At 46.9% G+C, this 13122-nt stretch overlaps 1 protein-coding gene across 4 annotated transcripts in view; it reads left to right on the top strand.

Moving 5' to 3' along the window:
• The first annotated feature begins 1987 nt into the window (after nucleotides 1–1987).
• Nucleotides 1988–13122, top strand: part of LOC123148203 (pentatricopeptide repeat-containing protein At4g19890) — a 21342-nt gene continuing 10207 nt past the window's right edge. For 2 of the 4 annotated variants that reach the window (XM_044567570.1, XM_044567569.1), the window contains exons 1-4: nucleotides 1988–4186; nucleotides 4292–4392; nucleotides 4507–4689; nucleotides 5257–5536. In XM_044567570.1, coding sequence (XP_044423505.1) covers nucleotides 2043–4061 — 2019 coding nt within the window. In that variant the 5' untranslated portion in view covers nucleotides 1988–2042 and the 3' untranslated portion in view covers nucleotides 4062–4186; nucleotides 4292–4392; nucleotides 4507–4689; nucleotides 5257–5536. The remainder of the gene's footprint in view (nucleotides 4187–4291; nucleotides 4393–4506; nucleotides 4690–5256; nucleotides 5537–13122) is intronic. The other 2 variants (XM_044567572.1, XM_044567571.1) reach the window with 2 other exon arrangements.

The raw sequence follows: 13122 nt of genomic DNA, 5'->3' as shown, positions 1-13122 counted from the left end.
CGCTTTCTCTGAATTTCTTTTTCTTTTTTGCACACGTTTTTAATTTTTTAGATGTTTTTTGTTTTTTTTGCTTTTCAGTTTTTCACCAGTCTTTCTTAGCTTTTGAAAAAAAATGATTTTTCTATGCGAAAAACATGTTTTTTTTGCTTCCGCAAGATGCACGGATTTGCTTCCGCAAGAGGCACGGTCGTGCCTCTTGGAAACGACAAAAACGTGTTTTTTATATATTTTTTCTTTCGCGAGGGGCACAGATTTGCTTTCGCGAAACTTACGGCCATGCCCCTTGGAAACGAAAAAAATATATTTTTATTTTTTCCCTCCCGCGAGAGGCACGGTTTCGCAGAAAAAAAATGTGTTTTTTTTCCTTATATGCGAGAGGCACGCTTTTGCTTTAGCACCGATTTACTTCTGCGAGAGGCACGGCCGTGCCTCTCGGGAACAAAAAAACGTGTTTTTTTCTTATGCGAGAGGCATGGTTTTGCTTCAGCACCGATTTGCTTCTGCGAGAGGCACAGCCGTGCCTCTCGAAAGTAAAAAAAACGTGTTTTATCTTTCAGTGAGAGGCTCAGTTTTTTGGTCCGTTTTTTCTAGAAAAAAATTCGTCAAAACCTATCAACATGGGCTCTAGTTTTGAAAATCTCGACGCGAGGAATCCAACAGCAAAAACGGTTCAAGATTTGAATGCACGGTTTAAGAGATAAAACGTTCTGAATAAATGGATCTACGGAAAAGAGAAAACTCCCAAATCACGACAAGTGACGCACATAGGGTGAAGTGACTTTTGAAAGAAGTACTCCTCAATCAGGAGACCAACTAGTTGACGAGCGCTCATTCGGAAGCCTCCCAACGATCACTTGGCGTGCTCTCAGCCGCCGCTACGTGTTGCGCTCTAGATGCTTCCTCTGGATTTTTTTTATTTTTCCACACGCATATTCAGCTTTTAGCCGGGTTTTTCCCGGTTTTTTGTCATTTTGATTTTCCACAGGTCTTTCTTAGCTTTTGTATGATTCGACTTTTTTGCGCAAAAAAACTCGTTTTTATTTTTTTCTTTTGTGAGAGGTACGATTTTGCCTCTGAGAGAGACACGGATGTGCCTCTCATAAACGAAAAAAACTTGTTCTCTCTCTTCTTTTTCTTTCGTGAGAGGTAAGGTTTTGCTTCTGTGAGAGGCACTGTCATGCCTATCAGAAACGAAAATAACGCGTTTTTTCCTTTCGTGAGAGGCACGGTTTTGCTGCCACGAGAGGCACGGCCGTTTCTCTCGGAAACGAAAAAACACGTTTTTTTTCCTTCCATGAGAGACACGGTTTTGCTTCCGCGAGAGGCACGGCCATGCCTCTTCGTGATGAAAAAAACCGCATTTTCCCTTCTTTTTTTTTCATTACATGAGATGCACAGTTGTGCTTCCGCTAGAGGCACGGTTTTGCCTCTCAGAAACAGGAAAAAACACGTTTTCTATTTTTCTTCTTTCGTGAGAGGCATGGTTTTTCGTCCAGGTTTTTTGAGATTTTTTTTGTCAAAACCTATGAACATGAGATCTAATTGTGAAGATCTTGATGCTCCAATGATAAAAATGGCTTGAGATTCAGACGCACGGTTTAGGAGATAAAATATTTTGAATAAACGTATCTAAAAAAAAGGAAAACTCTCAGGTTGCGACAAATGGCATATATGCAGCGTGCCATTTGTCGCAACCTACGGAGATGCAAGTGACTTTTAAAAGAAGTTTTTTTTGAGGGATGCTTTTAAAAGAAGTACTCCTCTATTAATGATTTCACTCAAATAGTGATTTCGGCTATGGAAGACACCATGGCACGGCCCATCTAATTAGCGTGCCTAGCCGTGCTGTGCCGTGCCTGGCCCGTATAACCCAGGTCGTGCCGTGCCGGGCCGGCCCATCTGTCCAGGTTTGTCCACAGCAAGCATTTGCACGGGCTCCGCCTTCCCCCGCTACGGTTCTTTCAGAGGCACCCCTCAAAAGAAAAAAAAAGTTATTCAGAGGGCAGGAAAGGAGCCGCACCAGCAGAGCAGCAAGAAGCTCCATGCAGATGCTCTCTCGCCATCGCCATGGGCGCCCCCTCCTCCATTTCGTACTCAAGCCCCCACCTTTCTCCACCACAAACACGGCCAGCGCCCCGCCCCCGCCTCCGCCTCCATTTTGCACCCCAGATGCCGCCCCCCACATCTTCTCGCTCGGCGACCACGACCCCGGTGCGCTCGCCCCCGACGATGCCATCGCGGCACTCTCCTCGCTCGCGGAATCCGATGGCTCCGCTGCGGCGCTCGCCTTTTTCCGCCGCCTGGCGTCCCGCCCGGACGTGCGCCACCTCATGCGTCTCTACGTCACCGCCGCGACCGCCTTCGTCGCGAGGGGCAGCCTCCCCATGGCGCACGAGGCCATGCGCCGGATGGTCGCCGCCTTCGCCGAGGCGGGCCGTCTCCCTGAGGCCGCGGACATGGTCTTCGAGATGCGCAGCCACGGGCTCCCGTTCTGCGTCGAGACGGCCAACTGGATCCTCAGGGCCGGGCTGGACACCAGGAACTTCGCCTACGCGCGCAAGGTGTTCGACGGAATGGTGACCCGTGGCTGGGTGTGCCCTGATGAGCGCAGCTTCCGGGCGCTGGTCCTAGGGTGCTGCAGGGAAGGCCGGGTGGAGGAGGTGGAAGCCCTGTTGGCGGCAATGTGGGGGCAGGGATTCTGCCTGGACAATGCGACGTGCACGGTGGTCGTGCGCACCTTCTGCAAGAAGGGCCGATTTAGGGATGTGTCTGAGTTCTTCAGGAGGATGCTGGAGACGGGCACCCCACCAAATGTGGTGAATTACACTGTGTGGATTGATGGTTTGTGCAAAAGAGGGCATGTCAAGCAGGCGTTCCGTGTACTGGAGGAGATGGTCGGAAAAGGATTGAAGCCGAATGTGTACACACACACGTCGTTGATTGATGGGCTCTGTAAGATTGGGTGGAGGGAGCGGGCGTTCAGGCTTTTCTTGAAGCTCATCAAGAGTAGTTCATACAAGCCGAATGTGCATACATACACTGTGATGATTGGAGGGTACTGTAATGAGGGTAAGCTTGCTCGAGCTGAGATGCTTCTTGGAAGGATGGTTGAGCAGGGGTTGGCACCAAACACAAACACGTACACTACGCTGATCAGTGGCCACTGCAAAACAGGCAGCTTCGATCGTGCCTTTGAGCTGATGAATAAGATGACTCATGAAGGCTTCCTGCCCAACATTTACACATACAATGCTGTCATTGATGGCCTCCTCAAGAAAGGAAAAATTGAAGAGGCCTATAAGGTGCTCCGGAGGGCCACTACTCAAGGGCTTGAGCTTGATAAAGTGACATATACTATATTCATAACTGAACACTGCAAACAAGGTCACATAACATATGCTCTAGATTTGTTCAACCGGATGATTGAAAATGGTTGCCATCCTGACATAGAAACATACACCACCCTTATTGCTACATATTGCCAGCAGAGACAAATGGAAGAAAGCCAAAAGCTGTTTGACAAGTGTCTCACGTTAGAATTAGTGCCAACCACACAAACTTATACCTCAATGATTGCAGGCTACTGTAAAGTTGGCAAATCAACCTCAGCTTTGAGGGTCTTTTATAGAATGGTTCAAAATGGATGCCTCGCCGACTCTATAACTTATGGAGCTCTAATAAGTGGGCTCTGCAAGGAATCAAGACTAGAGGAAGCACGGGCATTATATGAGGGCATGCTTGATAAACATTTGGTGCCATGTGAAGTAACTCCTGTCACTTTAGCTTTTGAATATTGCAGGAGGGGAAGGACAAGTGTTGCTCTATCAATCTTGGATAGACTGGATAAACGGCGACAGATTCATGCAACAAATGTGCTAGTTAGAAAGCTCAGTGCTACGGCAAATGTGGACGATGCAAGTCTTTTCCTAAAAAGGGTTTTGGATGGGGATTCAGTTGTTGACCATGTAACTTATACTGGCTTCATCAATTCATGCTACGCGAACAATAGACACGCTCTAGCTTCTGAAATATCTGATAAGATCTCAAAAAGAACCCTCTAGCTTTCAAGAAAAGAATGCTGCACTTATTGCTTAGTTAGGGAGAACAATCTAATTGCTTGCAACTGATATGGAAGAAATATTCTACAGTAGGTGGTCACTGTTCTGCAGCTTGCTATAGTAAAATGGTACGCTGTTCTTATATGTGCCATGACTCCTTAGAAAGTTATTTCACAATATTGGTTGGTCAAAATTTTCATCTTGCATACTCACTGGTCTTATAATTCTTCCAGGCCAAGATCTATATGACCTGACTTTCACTAGTGTATCTAGTAAGAACTGCTTGATGGCAGGAATGGCGTCCCCTGTGCATAAACATGTGAGAAGAAAGAAGGTTTGTTGTTGATAGTCTGAAGAAACTGTGATGGCTCAGCATTGAGTCTAGATTTAAGTTGCCTGATGCATATTATCGTATGATTTACCATTCTGAATGTTTCTTTTTGTACAGGAGAACAACTTTGTTGGAGATATTCAACAAAATCCATATGCATATGAAGGTTATCTCTAATTTTCTATACCCTAGATTCCTACTTCTCAAGATACAATTCATGGTATGCTTATTCATAGCAGTGAGTTGTTCACTGACACGTCACATATGTTCTACAATCCGAAGCCTCTGATACACAGATAGGTTCGTGAATTTGATCCTATGCTATTCCTAGCAGAGTATATTGTTTCCTGTGTTGATATGTAAATTATGTTTTCTTTTTGCACCACATGGCCAAAAATTCAGCTGTCTCAGTTCTCATTCAGAAAATTCTTGTAAGAAGTTGCAAGGTTCTGAAATTTATTCTCACTGTTATTCTGCGTTCACCTTAGACCATAGTTGTTAGCTTTAAATTTCTTGATTACTATTCTTCACATGATCATAATTTCGTTCAAAGCTTCCTTGTTCACATCCTTATTACTTAAGGCAAAGTTTTTACAGGGTAGTTGTGTTTGTAAACGCAAATATGATGCACTTAACATAGTTGCACTGCAGATTTGAACGATGCAGGGCATATTTTTTCTCACAAAAAAAGACGCATCCATAGTTCTCCCGAGTTCTATTCCACTTTCTGCGGACCTAATTAGGCAAAAATAATAATTAGGGTAGTTGTGTTTGTAAATGCAAATATTATTCATTTAACATAGCTGTGCTGCAGATTTAAACGTTGCGCATCATATTTTTTCATGGATTTTATTCTACTTTCTGCAGACATGATTCTTGGTATCTGAACCTCGCTCTTTGTTGATGTTGGCTGCCCTCACTGGCTCTAAAACTATTCCAGATACGGCAACTGCGTGCAGCTGGGCTTTGGATGCTTGCCTCCCATGAGGGCTCTTATCCGAATGCTCAATGTCAAACTGGTTGCATATCAGAAATTCTCTTGCAAAAACTGAGAACTTTCTAGTTAAAATATCTGACAATTGCAAGTAATACTGTGAAAGGCCCCTTTCAATGAAAGAACAGCCCGAAAACTGAGCAAAACAGACAAGTATGTCCATAACTCGGGAAATTCATGCCTAGTCAGCAAAATCTTGATGCTTGCTGGTATTTAAGGGGACTGTTGGTGCCTACACGGTTATGTTATTATGCAATGTCAGCTGCACCACAGTTGTTGGTTGCAGTGACAATGTCTTTCTCAGTCTTGACCTCTTATGGGTCCTGTCAGGACCCCGACTCGATGTCACATCGATCTAGCCGGTAACACCTCATATCACCTTGTGGCCTCACGCACGGTATCCCCACGGGTGTCGCCTTACCTATGCCCGGGACCGTTTGCGCATTTTGGCTCACGTATATGATAGTGTCGCTAGCATCCATATGATAAAGAGCCCGGGCTGACATGACTAGTCGTAAACCCAAAGTGGCACAGACTTACAGGGACAGGCATCCATGACCCAGCTTCGAACGTGTCGGTCATCAGCAAATGGGTCCGGGCTGTAGCACTGGGCTAGCAGGATTCCGGTAAACCGGGCTGTAGCGGGCTAACAGGACTCCGGTACTCAAAGCGTGACATTTCCCCGAAGGGACAGACACAGGAACGAAGAAGGACACATGCCGGCCAGCCTAAGTGTTCCAGAGCAGTAGCAAGCTACCATGGCTCAGCGGTAACACTAGGAGACATTTCCCGGTAAGAGAGGCTACTAAAGATAAACAACTAGATAGTCAGATCCCACACATACCAAACATTTCAATCATACACACAATATGCTCGATATGTGCAAATACAACGAAGCATCACAACATGACTCTACGACACAAGTACTTTATTTAAGGCTCAGAGGGCCATACATAACATAAACAAAGGTACGGGTCTCACGACCCAACATACAAGTCATACAGTCATACAAACCAGCAGCGGAAGTAACTTGTCTGAGTACAGACAACTAGTAAAATAAAAGAGGCTTGGAAAGCCTAGCTATACTACAAGGTCCTTCACAAGCTCAGGGTCACCACCTGGGTCTTTAGCCTACTCGTTGATGTCAATGTCTACATAAAATCCATCAGAAGGGGTTGCAGCGTCTTCTGTAAAAATGTAGATTATAGCAACATGAGTACAAAGGTACTCAGCAAGACTTACATCAGATCCTACATACATGCTTAGTATCAAGAAGGGTTGGTGGAGTTATTGCAGCAAGCCAGCTTTGACTCTTGGCTAGGCTATCCTACGATACTCCAACTTGAAATGGTTTTGCGCACATGAGTCCACTACTCACCAATTCAATACACTATCGAGGATCCGCCTCCGTCTTCCTACGGAAGAGCCATCCTCGGCACTCACTCTTATCTTGAGGCTTTTAGTAGTTTCCATTTACTTGTCTATGAACTGTATAGGCAACCAAGTAGTCCTTTACCGCGGACGCGGCTATTCGAATAGATTATGATAACCCTGCAGGGGTGTACTTCTTCATACATGTTTCCACCACTTAGCGTCTGCACACGACATGTGCTCGGCAGACTTCAAGCGAAAGCCGACGTGGGTGTAGACCACGACCTACCTAAACACTTAAGCCTCTAGTCCAGGTTTATCGCCTATTCAGGTTCCATCCGCAGGGAGTCCGGCCGAGGTTTCCCATACGGCCCCGAACGATGTGAACAGGGTTCCCGAGATACCTAACGGGTATTCGGTACACCCGGCCACGTACCTACCGCATCACAGCCCACCCCTACGGTCAGCGCTGTCCACGGCCTCCAGTAGACTACAAACACCAGAAACTACTTGCAACTCCTGGACAGAGAGCTAGGGTGAATAAGAAGTCGAGCGGGGTCATATTTCAGGGCCCAATGCATGGTAGTAGCTGTATCTTAAATCACACATACAGATCTCAGTGCTTAAGGTCGGCTTGAATGAAACAACCCACCATGTACTCCTACATGGCCTCTCATCGATACCTTTACCAAATCGTGTTCACCACACCACTCTCATTTCCGACATAATCATTTCACTCTAGCCATCACCCAGATGAACCAGACCTGACACGACTCTAAGCATAGCAGGCATAGCAAGGTAGGAACAACACATACATATGGCTCAATCAACTCCTACACATGCTAGTGGGTTTCATCTAGTTACTGTGGCAATGACAGGTCATGCAGAGGAAATGGGTTCAACTACCGTAGCACACAGCAGTTTGAAACGCGTTGTCTTAATGCAGTAAAAGAGAGCAGGAGCGAGAACATGGGATTGTATCGATATGATCAAATGGTTAGTTGCTTGCCTGATGGGTCGATGCACTGATACAGTTCTTCGTTAGGGTAATCACGGTACTCCTCGGAGGCAGAACCTGTCGCAAAGGACACCGATACACAACCATCACCAAACAATGTGCAACAATATGATGCATGCATGAAACATGGCAATATGAGTGTGTTGGGCTAATGCAACTAAAACCAGAAGGGTTTGAACAAATTTGAATCAAAGATTCAAACTTCAAACTCAAACATGGCCTTTTAAAGTGCTTTTCCTTGTTCTGCTTAAAACATCAATTTAACTTGTTTGATCATGCATGAAAATAGTACAGATGGATAGATTGGATTTTTCTGATCATTTTTCATATATAATTTGTCCAATTTGGAGTTACAGAATAAAAGTTATGAATTTTTGAAGTTTAAATAATATTCTGGAATTTCCTGATTTAAATTAAATCCAGAAAATCAATTACTGCGTCAGCCTGACGTCAGTGTGACGTCAGCAGGTCAACGGAACAGGTCTGGGTCAAACCTGACAGTGGGTCCCGCATGTCAGGGTGGTTATTTTAATTAAGATTTAATTAAAACTAATCCTGTATAATTAACAGGGCTGGGCCCCACCTGTCATTGACTCAGGGGAGTCAACCAGGGCCCACCCGTGGTCAAAGTCAAAACCAGCGACGCCGGCGTTTAGCCGCCGGTGAGCCCGACGCGGCGGCGGGAGTGGTTTTGGCCATTTCGGCCACCAAATGGGCCGCGGAGACCACCGGAGTGGAGCTGAGGACAAACCGCGGCTCTTGGCGGAGTCCGTTGGGGTCGGGGTGGCCGGAGTTGGCGCCGGCGACGACTTTGGCGGCCACCGGGGTTCGGTCGAAGATGAACTTGGCGCTAGAGGGGTCGGTGAGGCTCGTGGAGTGGCTAGCTAGGTGTTGTGGGACTCGGTGAGTAAGATGGACACCATCTTGTGGCCGGAGTGTGGCCGGAAGCACGTCGGCGACGAGGTCCGCGACGGCGCGTGCGGGTGAGCTTGGTGTGCTCGCTGTGGTGCACGAGAGAGAGAAAGAGAGGAAGGGGAAGTTAGCCCAGCTCACTGCGGTCTTGATGGAGAGGACGGCGTGGTCGGGGACGAGCTGCTGCGGCGGCGACGGCGAAGGGGATCTCTGGCGATGGCGGTTCGGGCGAGGTTGGTGCGGCGGCTTCGGGGCACGCGAGCGCTCGGGGCTCGACTAGCTCGAAGAAGTGGAGGACGGCGGAGCTTCTGGACACGGTGGCGCGGCGTGGAAACGAAGGGGAGCACGGCTACGGCGGAGGTGCGGCGATGGTGGCGTCGGCCATGGCGTGGGAGCGCGAGGGAGAGGAACTGGGGGCGAATGGAGGTGTCCAGGAGGGTCGGGGCGCGACGTGGAGCTCGTCCAGGCCATCAGGGCGGCGAGAGGGGGAGGCAGGGCGGCGTGCAGCTGCGTGGCGAGCTGCGGTGCCGCCGCCGAGCACCTTGGCTGCCTGCCTGGCGAGCCAAGCAGCTCGCTGGAGCGGTGGCCGGGCTGGGCCGGCCAGGTGGGCTGGCTGGTGGGCCTGCGGTGGCGCCAAGTAAGTTTTCCCCTTTTTTTCTGTTTCTGTTTTTATTTAATATATCTGCAACTTTGTTGAATTTAATAAAATACCTAGGCAACTTCAAAAATCACCAAACTACTCCTAGCCCATAGTTGGATTATTTCCAACATGAAACATTTTAGTTTGGAGATATTTGAGCATTTAAATATTTTATATAATTTTAAATGCCCAAATTCAAATATTTATGATTTAATTCAAAAACCCTAGGATGGCCTAGGAAAATGTGCACCACTTTTGGCAGAGGTTCTGAACCAAGACAAAAATGATGGGCATTTTAGAAGGGCATTTCAGGTTCATTGAAAATTATTTTAGTAACCCTAGTTGGTTTCAGAGGGGACTGGGGGTTCTGTCATCCCCATTTCAAGTTTCTGATGAAAGAGTAAACATGATGCAACACTCTAATGCATGACTAGCTAGGGTGTGACAACTCACCCCCACTCAAAAGAATCTCGTCCCGAGATTTGGGTTCCTCCGGGAAGAAGGCGGGATACTCAAGTCGAAGACGATCCTCCCTTTCCCAGGTTGCTTCATCCTCCGAATGGTGCGACCATTGAACTTTGAGAAACTTGATATTATGACGTCGGGTGGTACGTTCGGCCTGAGCGAGGATACGAATGGGGTACTCTCGATATGTAAGATTATCTTGGAGATCAAGCGTTTCGTGGTCCACTTCACGGATAGGATCCGAGAAGCAACGCCTGAGTTGGGAAACGTGGAAGACATCGTGGACTCTGGAGAGGTGCGGAGGTAGTTCTAACTGGTAGGCAACTTCTCCTCGTTTGGCGAGAATGCGAAAAGGTCCAATGTAACGAGGAGCCAATTTGCCTTTGATACCGAAACGATGGGTTCCCTTCAGAGGGGTGACCCGAAGATAAGCCTTCTCGTCAACCTCGAAAGTCATAGCCTTATGTTTTCGGTCATATTGACTCTTTTGACGAGATTGGGCTGTTTTCAACTTTTCACGAACGATGCGAACTTGTTCTTCTGCTTCCTGAATCATATCCGGGCCAAAGAATTGTCTTTCCCCGGTCTCTGACCAGTTAAGGGGTGTTCGACACCGTCGTCCATAGAGAACTTCAAAAGGGGCTTTACCCAGGCTAGATTGATAGCTGTTGTTGTAAGCGAATTCGGCAAATGGAAGGCACTTTTCCCAGTCCATTCCGAATGAGATAACAGAGGCTCGAAGCATGTCTTCTAGAATCTGGTTGACGCGTTCCACTTGACCACTCGACTGAGGGTGGAAGGCGGTGCTAAAGGAGAGACGGGTTCCCATAGCATTTTGGAAACTTTCCCAAAATCGAGAGGTGAAAAGACTTCCTCGATCCGAGTTAATTTCCAAAGGAACACCATGAAGGGACACTATTCGGGAGATGTATAAGTCTGCCAGCTGACTAGCGGTTATACCCTCTCGAACAGGTAGGAAATGGGCTACTTTGGAAAGACGATCGACCACGACGAAAATAGCATTATTCCCTCTCTTGGTCCTGGGCAAACCGGTAATGAAATCCATACCGATTTTATCCCATTTCCATGCAGGAATAGCTAGGGGTTGAAGGGTGCCAGCAGGCCGTTGGTGCTCTGCTTCTACACGACGACAGACGTCGCAATTAGCAATATACTGAGCAATTTCTCTCTTCATCCTAGTCCACCAGAACCTCTGGCGTAGGTCCTGATACATCTTAGTACTACCGGGATGAATAGTGAGAGGAGATTCATGAGCCTCCTTAAGGATCAACTGCCGTAGATGCTGGTTCTTGGGAACCACTAGACGGTTCTCAAAGTACACAACACCATGATCATTTGTGGAGAAACAACTAGCACCTCCGCTAGCAATGTTCTCTTTGATTTTAGATATTCCCTTATCTCGCTTTTGGGCAGCGATGATTTGATCCGTAAGAGTAGGTTTTGCCACCAAGGTGGAAAGAAAACCTTGAGGTACAATGTGAAGGTTTAGCTTCCGAAATTCCTCATGGAGAAGCGGTTGACTTTGTTGTAACATCAGGTTGTTACAATAAGATTTACGACTTAGCGCATCAGCCATGACGTTGGCTTTTCCTGGGGTGTAAGTTATTCCTAAGTCAAAATCTGTGATCAACTCGACCCAACGTCTTTGCCTGAGATTCAAATCCGGTTGGGTGAAGATGTACTTCAGACTTTGGTGATCAGTGAATATTTCGCAACGATTACCGAGGAGGTAATGTCGCCATGTCTTAAGTGCATGGACTACAGCTGCAAGCTCTAGATCATGAGTAGGATAATTCTCCTCGTGTGGGTGCAATTGCCGTGAAGCGTAAGCAATTACATGTCGATCTTGCATGAGAATGCAACCTAGTCCTTGTCGCGAGGCGTCACAGTAGATAACAAAGTCCTTGGAGAAGTCTGGCGGTACCAGTACGGGAGCAGAGGTCAGGCGTCTTTTCAGTTCCTGAAAGCTGTGCTCACATTGTGGAGTCCACTCGAACTTCTTATCTTTCTTGAGGAGTTCGGTTAGAGGTTTGGCAACTTTGGAGAAGTTCTCGACAAAGCGACGACAATAGCTCGCTAAGCCCAGAAAGCTCCGAACTTGCTTGACCGATTCAGGTGGAGTCCAATTAAGGACGGCTTGAACTCGCTCAGGGTTAACAGCAACACCTTTACCAGATATTACATGACCCAGATAGGTCACTTCTAACAACCAGAATTCACATTTAGAAAATTTGGCATAAAGGCGATGCTCTCGAAGTTTCTTCAACACTAGCCTTAGATGTTCGGCATGTTCTTCCTCGTTCTTGGAGTAGATGAGTATATCATCAAGATAAACTACGACGAATTTATCCAAATACTCCATGAAGATTGAGTTCATTAACCGAGAAAAGGTGGCTGGAGCGTTGGTTAATCCGAAGGACATGACGGTGTACTCGTATTGGCCATAACGAGTAACAAAGGCCGTTTTAGGAATGTCCCCGTTTCTGATTTTGATTTGATGGTAGCCCAACCTCAAATCCATCTTGGAGAAGACTGAGGATCCAGCGAGCTGATCATACAGGTCGTTGATCCTGGGAAGCGGATATTTGTTCTTGATTGTGACCAAATTGACAGGTCGGTAATCTACAACCATCCGGTCCGTACCATCCTTCTTCTTGATGAATAGGACGGGGCAAGCCCACGGAGATGAGCTAGGTCGGATGAAACCCTTTTTCAAGGACTCATCGAGTTGTTTCTTAAGCTCGGCTAGTTCTAGGGGTGCCATCTTATAAGGTCTTCTAGCAATCGGAACGGTTCCTGGAATGAGGTCTATTACGAACTCAACATCCTTGTCAGGTGGAACACCTGGCAATTCCTCTGGAAAGACATCCGGGAAGTCACGGACTACCGGAACGTCCTCAAGGTCTGGCAAAGGGCTGGCGTTAAGAGAATATAATTGTCGCTTGGCTATTCGGGTTAGGACATTGACTATCTTCCCCGAAGGATGGGTGAGTTGAACAGTCCTAGAGAAGCAATCAATTTTGGCTTGATGAGCTGACATCCAGTCCATACCCAAAATGATATTAATATCTGAAAATTTAAGGGCTATCAAAGATGCGAGGAAAACAAGTCTGTCGACTTGGATTTCATTTCCATAACTTACCCTAGAGGTCTGCCATCTAGAACCAGGAGTAGAAATTTCCATAGTGGATGGCATGTCACAGAATGCAACGTTATGCAAACGAGCATAATTTTCGGATATAAAAGAATGAGAGGCTCCTGTATCGAACAGAACAGATGCCGGGTGGCAATTAACAAGAAGCGTACCGAGAA

The sequence above is a fragment of the Triticum aestivum genome, chromosome 7A (assembly GCF_018294505.1).
Source record: "Triticum aestivum cultivar Chinese Spring chromosome 7A, IWGSC CS RefSeq v2.1, whole genome shotgun sequence".
NCBI lineage: Eukaryota > Viridiplantae > Streptophyta > Magnoliopsida > Poales > Poaceae > Triticum > Triticum aestivum.
The sequence above is the reverse complement of the archived record's forward strand: the minus strand, read 5'-3'. Positions and strand labels throughout refer to the sequence as shown.